Source organism: Peromyscus californicus, unplaced genomic scaffold (genome assembly GCF_007827085.1).
Source record: "Peromyscus californicus insignis strain IS unplaced genomic scaffold, ASM782708v3 Scaffold_4__1_contigs__length_199733344, whole genome shotgun sequence".
In the NCBI taxonomy this organism is placed as follows: Eukaryota; Metazoa; Chordata; class Mammalia; order Rodentia; family Cricetidae; genus Peromyscus; species Peromyscus californicus.
Window position 1 is genome coordinate 93671542 of NW_026294562.1, and position 13514 is coordinate 93685055.

At 42.3% G+C, this 13514-nt stretch overlaps 1 protein-coding gene across 5 annotated transcripts in view; it reads right to left on the minus strand.

Moving 5' to 3' along the window:
* Window positions 1–13105, minus strand: part of Znf143 (zinc finger protein 143) — a 38923-nt gene extending 25818 nt beyond the window's left edge. The window contains exons 1-6 of one of the 5 annotated variants that reach the window (XM_052763056.1): window positions 9901–10175; window positions 6540–6578; window positions 6337–6455; window positions 5727–5819; window positions 4841–4924; window positions 3843–3926 (exon numbers count right to left, since the gene is read on the minus strand). In XM_052763056.1, coding sequence (XP_052619016.1) covers window positions 3843–3926; window positions 4841–4924; window positions 5727–5819; window positions 6337–6448 — 373 coding nt within the window. In that variant the 5' untranslated portion in view covers window positions 6449–6455; window positions 6540–6578; window positions 9901–10175. Of the gene's footprint in view, window positions 1–3842; window positions 3927–4840; window positions 4925–5726; window positions 5820–6336; window positions 7753–9900; window positions 10176–13019 lie in introns of those variants that run through there. The other 4 variants (XM_052763054.1, XM_052763057.1, XM_052763053.1 and 1 more) reach the window with 4 other exon arrangements.
* Between the last annotated feature and the right edge of the window lie 409 nt (window positions 13106–13514).

The following is a 13514-nucleotide window of genomic DNA, read 5'->3' on the forward strand; positions in this document are numbered from 1 at the left end:
AAAACAAAGACTTCAAGATAATAATTATGAATATGATCAAGGACCTTAAAGAGGATATGAATAAATGCCTTAATGGAGACTGTGAAAACACAAACAGTTGATTGAACTAATGAAAATTAGTTCAAGACCTGAAAATACAAACAGAATTTTTTTTTTCCTCGAGACAGGGTTTCTCTGTGTAGTTTTGGTGCCTGTCCTGGAACTCACTCTGTAGCCCAGGCTGCCTTGAACTCATGGAGATCCACCTGCCTCTGCCTCCCAAGTGCTGGGATTAAACATGTGTGCCACCACTGACCAGCACTATGATTTTATTAAAAATAAATTCTGTTTGGCTGGGTGGTGGTAGCACACGCCTTTAATCCCAGCACTGGGCAGGCAGAGGCAGGTGGATCTCTGAGTTAGAGGCCAGCCTGGTCTACAGAGTGATTTCTAGGACAGCTAGGGATACACAGAGAAACCCTGTCTCAAGAGGGAAAAAAAAAAATCATAGAATAAATTTCCCCAATCTAAAGAAGGAGGCACCTATAAAGGTATAAGAAGCATACTGAACACCAAATAAGACTAGAAAAGAGATTCCCTGTGACACATAATAAAACACTAAGCATACAGAAGAAAGGATATTAAAAGCTGCAAGGGGAAGCAGACCAAGTCAAATATCAAGGCAGTCCCATTAGAATAACACTCGACTTTATGGAGACTCTGGAAGTCAAAGGGCCTGGGCAGATGTTCTACAGACTCTGTGAAACCACAGATACCCAGACTACTATAACCAGCAACACTATTAATCATAATTGGGGGGAAAAATCTACAATAAAATCAAAACTAAGCAATAGCCATCTACCAACCGAGCTTTACAGAAGGCACTAGAAAGGTCAGCCTGAAAAAGTTAACCACACCAAAGAAAACACAAGAATAAATAACCCCATACCAGCAAATGAAAAGAAAGAGTGGGGGAAGCTCACACCATAACAAAACAACAGGAATCAATAAACACTGCCCATTGCTGATTTTTAGTATTTATAGTCTTATAAGTTCCTCAATAAAAAGGCACAATTAACAGACTAGATTAGAAAACAGGATCAAGCCGGGCGGTGTTGGTACATGCCTTTAATCCCAGCACTTGGGAGGCAGAGCCGGGCAGATCTCTGAGTCGGAGGCCAGTCTGGTCTATAGAGCAAGATCCAGGACAGGCACCAAAACTACACAGAGAAACCCTCTCAAAAAAAAAAAAAAAAAAAAAAAAAGCCGGGCTGTGGTGGCGCACGCCTTTAATCCCAGCACTTGGGAGGCAGAGGCAGGCAGATCTTTGTGAGTTCGAGGCCAGCCTGGTCTAGAGCGCGAGATCCAGGAAAGGCGCAAAGCTGCACAGAGAAACCCTGTCTCGAAAAACCTAAAAAAAAAAAAAAAAAAAAAAAAAGAAAAAGAAAAAAGAAAAAAGAAAAAAAAAAGATCAAGAAGAAGGGGGAGAAAAAAAACAAACAAGCTAGGCTTAGTGGCATAGAAGGCAGAAGCAGGCAGATCTGTTATTTGAGGCCAGCCTGGTTGGTCAATAGAGCAAGTTTTCCTGGACAGCCAGAGCTATACAGAGAAACCCCGGGTCAAAAAATCAAAACCAAAACAAACAAACAAACAAACCAGAATCTGTCTTTCTGCTACATCCAGGAAATGCACTTCACCATCAAAGACAGACATTGCCTCAGGGTCAAAGGATGGACATTGCAAGCAAATAGACCAAGAAGCAAGCAGGCATAGCCACCATTATAATAACAAAATAGACTCCAAACAAAAACTAACCAGGAAAGATAGGCCAGGATAATACATACTCATTAAAGGAAAAATCCACCAAGAGTATATTGCAGTTCTAAACATTTATGTACCAAACACAAAGGTACCCAAGTTCATAAAAGAAACACTACTACAGCTAAAACCACATATTAACCCTCACACAGAGAAATGCTGGTGTTAAATAATGTCATAAGTCAAATAGACCTAACAGAACACTTAAGAGTATACTTTCTTCTCAGCAGCCATGGAACTTTCTCCAAAACTGATCACATACTTGGACAGAAAACATAAGAAAATTGCAACAATACCCTGCATCCTATCTGACAATCATGGATCAAAGCTGAATATCAACAACAGAAACAGCAGAAAGTATACAAATTCATGGAAGCTGAACAACGCACTATTGAATGAAAAATGGGTCAAATCAAGAAGAAAATGAAAACTTTTTAGAACTGAATGAGAATGAAAACACAACATATCCAAACTTATGGGACACCATGAAGGTGGGTCTAAAGAAGCAAGTTCACAGCACTAAGTGCCTACATAAAAAAACACGAGTGTTCTCATATTTTTCTCCATCAGAAAGAAATATGGTTTACAAAAGGGCAATGGAGCAAAGCTGAAGTGAAAGATTCTTAAAATCAAGGGACTAGTTAGTGACACACACACAGACACAAAATCATTCTTTTATATTTAAAGGTGTGGGAACCCACAGAGACCCCAGCTCCTGGCTTCTTTTCCTCTTGACTCAAGGTCAGAGAGTCCGAGCTTGTCCATCCGTCTGTCTATGCCCCCCTCCAAAAAAGCTGCATAATAGTATGTTTTGGCCTAATTACAGGATGATTTGCCATAAGGCTGGGCACCAGATATCTTCATACTAAGGAGGTGTTTACACTTGATTGTACTTTGTACCTTGAACCGTGATGTCCTCAAAAGGGGAAGGTCTTTCTGCCCCTCATGCTTTGGGTATATAAAGGCTGTAAGTAATGAACTCAGTGTCTGTGGTATTGACCCAGAACACTCCCAAAGCTATCCTGTGTCTCTGTCTTTTTCTTCATCTACGTTTATATTTCATAGCTATCATCTCCCAATTCCACACTCCCCACTTCAGAATCATTCAACAGGTCCAGCGGACTCAAAAAAAGAGAAATGGACTTTTTCTTTGAGTAGTTACTATGAGCATTGCACTACACAATTTATTTACTTTTTGTTTTGCCTGTAGCCTAGACTGTCCTGGTACCCACTATGGTAGAAAGGTTATCTTTAAAGTTGCAGTGATCTTCCTGTTGCTGCTTTCCAAATGCTAGGATTACAGACATAGGCTCCCATATCTAGTATTGGCTGTATGTCTTATATTTAATCTGTACACAAATACTCTGAGGCAGAATTTACCACCTCTACTGTATAGATAGGAACCTGAGGTCTAGGACATTAAAGTTACTTGCCTTAGGAACATTAAAAAACAAACAAACAGCTGGGCGGTGATGGTGCACGCCTTTAATCCAGAGCCAGGCGGATCTCTGTGAGTTCAAGGCCAGCCTGGTCTACAAAATGAGATCCAGGAAAGGTGCAAAGCTACACAGAGAAACCCAGTCTCGAAAAAAAAACAAAAACAAAAACAAAAACAAACAAACAAACAACCAAAGTGAGATCCTGGACAGGCACTAAAACTACACAGAGAAACCTGTCTTGAAAGAACCAAAACAAACAAACAAACAAATAAGCAAACAGATCCTCAATATTTAATGTAACATTTAACCTAAAAGAATAACACATTCATTTTGAGTACAAATGGAGAAACCATAATTTGGACTCATGTCAGTTCTTGGTATTCAAACACCTGGCTCCATGTCTGTGTTGTTTATTGTGATAAACTGTCCCTGAACAGCTCAAACTGCCACTAAGTTTTTCCTTAACTAGTGTTCCAACCTGCTGCTGTGTACTTCAAGGACTAGACAGCTGTTTCCATGACAGCACTCCAGCAGCCAAAGGCAGTTCTTCTTTTCCTCACACTCCCACTTTTCCCTATGTTACTCATAGTCACAGAACTATGGTACCTTTTGAAGTATGGTGAATAAATGCAGTGGTTCCGTCTTCTAGCTGCACCGCTTGCCCATCCTCCAGCCGCAAACTGTCCCCTGCTCAAGAGCAATGCTTACATTTAGATCCCCCACTTTCAGCATGTTCCAGCTAACTCACGCAGCAGCAACAGAGTCAGATTAACACGTATACCTGCTTCAGGAGTCACTGGACTTTTTTTTTAAATAATTTATTTAAATTTATTTTATATACATTGGTGTGAAGGTGTCAGATCCCCTGGCACTAGAGTTACAGACAGTTATGAGCTGCCATGTGGGTGCTGGGAATTGAACCCAGGTCCTCTGGAAGAGCAGTCAGTGCTCTTAACTGCTGAGCCATCTCTCCAGCCCTGTCACTGGACATCTAAATCATCTCAGTGAAGTTGCTCTGAGAAACTATTACAAAGAAAAGGGAATTTCGAGACTCGGTTTTTTGTTTTTTTTTTTTTTGAGACAGGGTTTCTCTGTGTAGTTTTGTGCCTTTCCTGGAGCTCACTCTGTAGACCAGGCTGGCCTCAAAATCACAAAGATCCGCCTGCCTCTGCCTCCCGAGTGCTGGGATTAAAGGGATGAGGAGAATTGAAAGGAGAAAAAAAATGAGCTCCAACGTAGCTATATTTCCTTAGGATTTCTGTCTACTCATCTCCGTGCACAGTCCAGCAATGTCTTTTTCAAGGAGTCTTGGTTAAGTTTGATCCTCTGCCTGGTATCTACTGACCCATCTTCAGAGAAAGACTAGAAATCAGACCAAATTTAGGTAGAACAAGCTGGAGGCAGCAAATTACGAGGTCTGAGAATCAGAGGAGTTTCTTGTGTACTGTCCTGTTTTGTTTTAAAGAAATGATCTCATTGTATAACCCTGGCTACCCTGCGCTATTTAGACCAAGATGGCCTCAAATTCAGAGACATTCCTGCTCTGAGTGCTGGGATTAAAAGCATGTGCTACCATGCCTGGCTGTTGTGTCTTAAATACTTACTACTTTTAGGTATGGGGACATGTTGAACATAGGCAGCAGAACCATCTTCCAACTGAATGACCTGGCCATCAATGAGTCTCCCATCTGGAACAAAATATTCAAGCCAATAAATTAGCAGCAAAAAAATCTAAAACTTTATACAATTTCAAAATGATATCAACTATAAAAACATACACTACGTAAGCTCATGTTCATCTTGGTTCTTCCCTCAATGTTCTGAGGCAATTCAATATCACATCCAGAGACCCTATAGAAAGCAGAAAATCCTCCCTCAGCCATCCTTCCTCCCTCCAATTTCCAATCAGACAAATTCAAGAGGAAGAGTGGCTCGTCACAGTAAGCTGCATGCATTGAACCTCTGCATCTCTCAGAACCACTTAGTACCAATGGCTCTGAGCATGGGGAAGCTGACCAGACATGTCAGTGTTTGTGAATTCAGTTGACATTCTCATCCCTGGGAGCTGTGTATACCTTTGTCCACATACACATGACAGTTTTCCATACAAAACAGGAGTTTTTAAAACTGGGCTATTTCCTGAAGCAAACTAAACCTCTATTCAGAGACAATGTAATTTTTTTTTTGAGACAATGTCATTTTAAGAAAACCAAATATATTCTGTACATGTTTTGTAAACACACTGAATCACAACCTAGAATAAAAAAGTAACAAATGTCTTACTCCTCTTTTCCTTCCCTTTTAGTACCCCAGAATATCTTTCAGCTATCACAGAGTAGCCCAAAATTACCAAAGCAAAACTTAATTAAATTGCAACCACTTTAAGTATCATATGCCACACAGCACCTTTAGGAGATTAAAATGGAGGTCTAGTTGGTAAGGGTTCTGAGTCATTGATGTTAACCAACTGGCCACACGTGATGCACATACCTTTAGAATTATGCTGTATGTAAGCAGTGGAGCCATCTGCAAGTGTTACAGCTTGTAAACTTACACCTTCCATATTTTCTAAATTGTCACCATCTATGATAAAGCAAAATTATTTTTCAGACAGCTACATATTTGCATGCTAATGACATTAAATTCTTTTCTATAAAATGAAAACTAGGCAAAAAACAAGTTGTTTAACTCTTAAAGAGACTAAAATAGAATTTTTTTTTAGAATTTACAAAAAAAATTACGTAGGCAAATTGAAAGTGTCAGAGAGTAAGAGAGGTCTGGATATCAACAAGACACACTGGATACATGTATGAGATTCTTTTTTTTTTTTTTTTTTTTTTTTTAGATTTATTTATTTATTATGTATACAACATTCTGCCTCCATGTATGCCTGCAGGCCAGGAGAGAGCACCAGATCTCATTATAGATCATGTGGTTGCTGGGAATTAAACTCAGGACCTCTGGAAGAACAGTCAGTGTTCTTAACCTCTGAGCCATCTCTCCAGCCCCCCGAGATTCTTTTAAAAAGTTAAAAAAAAAAAAAAAGTTCTTTAATTGCAATTTCAATACTCCCATGATCCTTTCCAGCACAATCGCTTACCTGCCACAGTTACTGCCTCTGTCAGGCATAGGGTAACATGTTGAGCCTCCATTCCTCCTCCAGGAAATTCTGTCATTCCCTGAGAATCCCGATTTATTTGAGCTAACAACATTTTCTACCTTGAAGAAAAACACGAGCACTTGAGAACAAGGAGAGACGCACATGAAATAGAAGCTGAGACGGTTAGCAGGGAAAGCACTTACTTTCAAGTTTGGTAACGTGAGTTTCATCCCCAGAATTCCCTTAAGAGGAAAGAAAGAACTAGCTTCTACAAGTCATCCACACATGCACACCAGTGAGCACATTAAACATACAAATGTAAAATCTTGGTCGGGCATGGTGACACATATCTTTAATCCCAGCACTCAGGAGGCAGAGGCAGCCTGGTCTACATAATAAATTCTAGAACAGTCAGAGCTACACAGCGAAACTCTATCTCAAAAAAACAAAACAAGCAAGAAAACATTTTATTTTTAAAAAAGCTGCAAATAACATTTGTGAATCACAAAAAAATTTATTAAAGATGTGAATGGTGCTTAATGGAAGATGAAATTTCACTTAATATGTAGGGTAGGGTTACTAAAACTAACAAACATCTCTTAAAACTCCAGCAAGACATACTAATGACACAGCTGAAGGGCGCATCTACACATAGCAGTTTGGCAAATAGGCCCAGGTTTGCTTTCTGCAATACTGAGAAACTTACTGGTAGGGTGTCTAGCTGCACGCCTTTAACCCCAGCACTCCAGAGGTAGGATCTGTGTGAATCTGAGGCTAGTCTGATCTATACAGTTCTAGGCCACCCAGGGCTACACAGTGAAACCCTGTCTCAAAACAATAATATAAACCACACCACCTCAAAATTATAGTGTCAGATTGCACTTCATCCCTCCCATTCTCTACATTTGTCAGTCTTTCCTCCTTAGGGAGCTTAGGGGCCTTATATGAATGACTCAATTACCCCAGTTTCTTAGCATCAGCATCTATCCATTTATCTATCTATGAAAAAGTATAAATAAAGCAAGCAAAATATCACATCTATCCCAGCTATTACCCTCTCCTGTCACAACTCTGTTTTTAAGCTGTTGCTAATAATACTTTCCGAGGATTGAGGGTGTGATTCACTGTTCAAGACATACACAAACATACACAGAAACTTAATGATTTCTCACTATCTGTTAGTGTGTCCTTTAATTTTTTTGTAAATCCTCTGTAGATATACTGAAACTCCAGTTATTCCTAGAATCTACCCAAAAGAAATAAAAAACTATCTACCAAAAGACTTAAAAATTTATTTAATGTGTCTTGTCTGCATGTATGTCAATGTGAGGGTGTTGGATCCCCTGGAACTGGAGTTGCATACAGTTGTGAGCTGTCATGTGGTTGCTGGGAATTGAACCCGGGTCCTCTGGAAGAACAGCCAGTGCTCTTAACCTCTGAGCCATCTCTCCAGCCTAGATTTGAACATTTTATTCCTATTTTGGAAGGCTCTTAACTGCTGAACCATCGTTCCAGCCCTCATCTTATTTATTTATTTATGGACAGGGCTGGAGAGACAGCTCAGTGGCTTAAGAGCACTGGCTGTTCTTCCAGAGGACCCAGGTTCAATTCCCAGCACCCACATGGTAGCTTACAACTGTCTGTAACTCCAGTTCAAGGGGACCTGGCACACTTACACAGTCATATACATGAAGGTAAAATACCAACACACATAAAAATAAATCTTTAAAATATTCCAGAGGTTGGGGATTTACTCAGTGTTAAAATGCTTGCCTAACAAAGGCAAGGCCCTGGTCCTCAGCTCTGAAAAACAAAACAAAACAACAACCAAAAACATTTTAGCTTAGGTTCCTCTAAAGAAGAGGAAGAACTTGGGACCCTTGCAAAGAAATCTTACAATAGAATCCTTTCAGAATTGAACACCCCCACCCCCCCCAACCCCTCATCACACTGTTTGCAGAATTAACCCCAATTGAGCAGAAGCTCAGTTTCCCACCTACCTTTGTAATTCCATCCTTACATTCTCCTTAAGATCCTTACCATCAACCGGGCGGTGGTGCCGCACACCTTTAATCCCAGCACTTGGGAGGCAGAGCCAGGAGGATCTCTCTGAGTTTGAGGCCAGCCTGGGCTACAGAGTGAGTTCCAGGTGCAAAGCTACACAGAGAAACCCTGTCTCGAAAAAAACAAAAACAAAAAATCCCTACCATCCTTACCATCAGCAAGCTCCTCAGAAGTGTGTGTATACAATGTTGACATATGTGAATACACACTTCACCACCAAGTGTAGGCTATCAGAGAAATAGAGAAATAAGAAATAAGTCTTCCTGCCTGGTGGTGGTGGTGGTATCTGCAAAGCTTGGTAGGCAGAGGCAGGCAGATCTCCTTGAGTTCGGGGCCAGCCTGGTCTACAAAGTGAGTTCCAGGACAGCCAGAGCTACACAGAGAAACCCTGTCTTAAAAAACAAAAGCAAAAAGTCTTCCTTGTTGTATATGTTGCTACTATTATTTTGCCCCCTCTTTTAGAGGTGCAACAGAACTCAAGGCCTCATACATGCTACCTGAGCGCTTTAACACCAGCATGCCCAGCAACCTTCATCTTTAAGAAACTCATTCCAGAGCTGGGTGTGGTAGCATATGCCTTTAATCCCAATACTTGGGAGGCAGAGGTAGGAGGATCCCTGTGAGTCAGCCTATTCTACAGAGCTAGTTCCAGGACAGTCAAGGCTACACCAGGATATTCTGCCTCAAAAACAAAACAAAACAAAACAAGACAACCCAAAACCTCATTCCAGAGCTACACAGGACAAAAACTGAACATTAAAGTACAGTGTAGAGGTTAAACAAAATTTACACTGTAATTGGACAACTTGGTACCAACTGTTAAAAAGAAGGCTCACAAACTGCTCTTGGAAAGGACCAACTTCAATTGCCAGCACCCACATCAGACAGCTCACAACTGCTTGTAATTACAGCTTCAGAGGATGTGATGCTTCTAGCCTCCACAGGCATTCATGGACAACACTCATATACAGACCCATCAATAAATACATAATTAAAGTAATAAATCTTTTTGTTTGGTTGATTTTTTGAGATAGTCTCACTATGCAATCCTGGCTGGCCTGAACTCAGACATCCGCCTCCCTCTGTCTCTCAAGTGCTGGGATTAAAGGCATGTGCTATCATGTCCATCCATAAAATAAACAAACACAAAGATGTCCAACCATATGATTCTCAGTATTTATTAAACACTCCTGAGGACCTGTGAGGTGGCTCAGCAGATGCCACTGATGACCTGAATCTGATCCCCGGGACACACAGAGGGGAAGGAGAGAGATGCCCTCAAGTTGTCCTCTACCTCCACACAGGCACTGCAGCAAGTATATACCCTCCCTCAGATAAATAAATTATAACGAAAAATTTAAAAACACTTGTATAAGTGTGCACAGTTCACTGGAACGTATTTGCAACAGCAAAAAGCCATCAACAGTCTAGAAGTCCACCAAAAAGATGTGTTAAATATGCTACTACTAAATGAAGGGGGAGACAGAAAAAAGAAAGCACCTTTCAAGACACAGCTCTGCTCTAGAGCTCCTGGCTGCCATCTGCAAGACTGTGGGTTTGATCTCTAGCCAGCAGTAAAAAGAGAGATCTACAGGAAACGGTGAGAAATGTGTCCAAGATACATAGTGAGGAAAAAACAAGTGGCAGAAAAAACCATGCCTGGTATGGTTACACTCCGGTTTTAAACACTGTATATAATAACAAAGCAAGCAAGCATGTATATAAATTCAAATGATTTTTTCTTTTTTTGGTTTTTCGAGACAGGGTTTCTCTGTGTAGCTTTGTACCTTTCCTGGATCTCGCTCTGTAGACCAGGCTGGCCTCGAAATCACAAAGATCCGCCTGCCTCTGCCTCCCAGTGCTGGGATTAAAGGTGGGCCACCACCGCCTGGCAAATTCAAATGATTTACTCCCAGGAATTAAATGTAGAGATAAGAGACTTGCAATATTCCATCCCATCCCCCCCTCCATCCCACCCCACTGCAGAGGATCCAATCCAGGATAAATGCTCTCCTATACAGCCAAGTCTAATAACCTGAGTTCAATTCCTGGGTCTCACATGGAGGAAGGAGAAAACTGACTTTCACAACTTGTCCTTTGACATATACGAGCACCCAAATGCATATATACACTCACTATCTCTCCCCCCACCCACAAAGATAAGTGTAATAAACTTAAAAAAAAAAGAGTACATAATCAAGCTTTATAACTTGCCATATAATCTAACTTTTTGGTTGTGAGCCTTAGCCTTTAACTGCTGAGTCCTCTCTCCAGTCCTAATCCAACTTTTAAATAGGGAAAGGATACAAACGGACATTTCTCCAAAGATAATTGGTCAAGAAACAAATGAACAAGTGTTCAACTTCACTAGAAATCACACAAATGCAAACCAAACCCATAAGAGATGCCACTACTTCATGCTCAATAGGATGGCTGTAATAGAATGTCACTTGTGTGTGGTGGCACACAGATGGTCAGGCATGATGCTAACTTTATGTGCAGTCTGTACTCCATAGCATGACCTGTCTCAAACAGAACAAAACAAAAGACTGGTAATAATAATAATTGGCAAAGAGCCAGGCTGTGGTGGCGCACGCCTTTAATCCCAGCGCTGGGAGGCAGAGGCAGGCGATTCTCTGTGAGTTCAAGGCTAGCCTGGTCTACAGAGCAAGATCCAGGAAAGGCACAAACCTACATAGAGAAACCCTGTCTCGAAAAAAAAAAGAAAAAAGAAAAAAAGAAAGAAAAAGTGAGCTGGAGAGATGGCGCTGTGGTTAAGATCACTGGCTGTTATTCCAGAGGACCAAGGTTTGGTTGGTTCCCAGCACCCACATGAAGGCTCACAATCACTGTAACTCCAGTTCCAGGGGACCTGACAGCTTCTTCTGGCCTCCTTGGACACCAGACCAGCCAAATATTTGTAGTATTTTTTTTCTTTTTCAGACAGTGTTTCTCTGAGTAGCCCTGACTTTGAACTCAGAGATCCATCTTCTTCCTGAGTCTTGCTGGGATTAAAGGCATGTACCACCTTCCCAGGCTAGTTTTTTTTTCCTTTTCTTTCTTGGTACAAGCTCTTGTGTAGCCATGACTGGCTGGACTTGAAATCAATATGTAGCCAAGAATGAACTCAACTCCTGACCCTCCTGTCTCTACTCAAAAGTATTAGGATTACAGGTATGCATCAGCATGGTGAGTTCATTTGCAGTCTTACAGGGTAAACTGAAGGTCTTATCTCCGGCAGGGTATGCACTCTACCACTGCGCTACATCCCCAACCTGCTTCTCACTTTTCTGAGATAGGGCCTCACTACTAAGTTGCTCAGGTTGGCCTTAAACTCAATCTGTAATCAAGGCAGGCTTTGAATTTGTAATTTCTCCTATCTCAGCCTTGGGAGCGAAGATTACAAAGTTGAACTACTAGGCCCAATTTTGATAGTTTTAGAAGGTGAATTTGAAGGTATGTGAGTTCTTATTCTGAGAGAGATAGTACCTTACAGTGTGTACCTAGCTGTAACTATGCAATAAAGGGTAGCCTTGAACTTGATGAGGTACTCCTCCAATCTCAGGCTCTCTGAATGTTAGGATTATAGACAGAGCCACCAAGCCTAGATAAAACTATTCAAAATAAAAGGGAAGAGAAAATTTGTAGAATTGATTAAATCTCCAAATAGTCAAAATGTCAGGATTAAATTTATGCTTGTTTTGTAATCCCAACACTTCACAATGAATTTAACATATACTTAGAATGAAGAGTGTTGTTATACAGGTTTTTGCAACTACAGCAGAACACGTCATTCCTGGAAAAATTAAGGACCAAACTGAACACAATCTGAAACTTGCAATTTCTATTATTTTCAACGGACTATGCCAGCTGATTTGGATATTTCTAAAGTGAAGGCAAAGCTTAATTCTAAACAAATAGATGGGCAGTGATATTCTTTTCTCCAATGGAAGAGAAAAAGTTTAAAGAGTGAACAAAAGTCCCACTATGAAACATTTGTTCTATGGCCAAAAGGAAATCAAACAGGGAAATGACAAATGGCTACTTTTGAATATTCGATGTTAGGGCTCAGAGGCCTTTAAAGAAAAATTGTGAGAAAGAACAAATATGCCCACGATCAGAACAGAAAAGAAACCCGGATACGATGCGCAGGCGGTGTCCCCAGCCGCAGGGCCCGCGTCCCTGCCGGGGCTTGCTGTGAGCTGAGGCCCGGAGGCCCAGCCCGACGAGCTTCGCCACGGCGCGCCTGGGGACTCCGCGCGGAAGGTCAAGCCGAAGAAAGCCGCCCGGCTCCCGAGAGCTCCACCCTCCCCTCTTGCTCTCCCTCCCCTCTGTGGGCCCCGGAGGGGAACAGGCGGGGCGCGGCGTGATGGGGGGAGGGTGGCGTCCTCAGCAAGAAAAGCTCAGCCGCCCCAGAGTGGCGGCCTTGGGTTATTAATAAACTCCGCTTTTGCCCGGGCTCCGCTACGAGCGGCCGTAGGATCGGCCAGGCCTAAGGCCCGGCATGAGGTAGAGCCGGAGGTAGAGCCGGGACCCGAGTGGGCCCGCGCCGTCGCGCTGAGGGCGGCGGCCGGGCGGAGAATAATGCACACTGGGTAAAAACACATTTATATACGAACCTCCGAGAAAATTTTCCAACAATTCCTTCGTCCGACCACCATGCACCAGGACAGGAAACAGCCGCCCGGCCCCCAGGCCCCGTAACCCGCATAGCAATTCTGAAGCCCGCCCCTAGCCTCCATTGGTTTGTCATTACGTCACTCACCGGAAGACTCTTGTTCTCTATTGGTCCAAATTTAGTGACGGGCAGGAAAATGTCATTGACCCCACCCACTTTTCGTACGTCACCGTATCTTGGCCTTCCGGCCCTCGCCTGAGTGGTTAGCGCCAAGGTCAGAATTAAAGCTTCTGTGTCTGACTGGTTGGAAGAACCGCTCATCCCGGACCACTCCACCCTACCGACGAGTGAATTATGCCGATTCTGGGGCGCCAGCGGGAGGCGCCATTTTGTAGCGAGGGAGGGAGGTTGGTCCTTTTGATTGCCCGGGAGGGAAATGGGGTGATGGGCGCCATTTTCCCTACAGGACCGAGCTGGAGGCTTTGGAGCTCCCGGT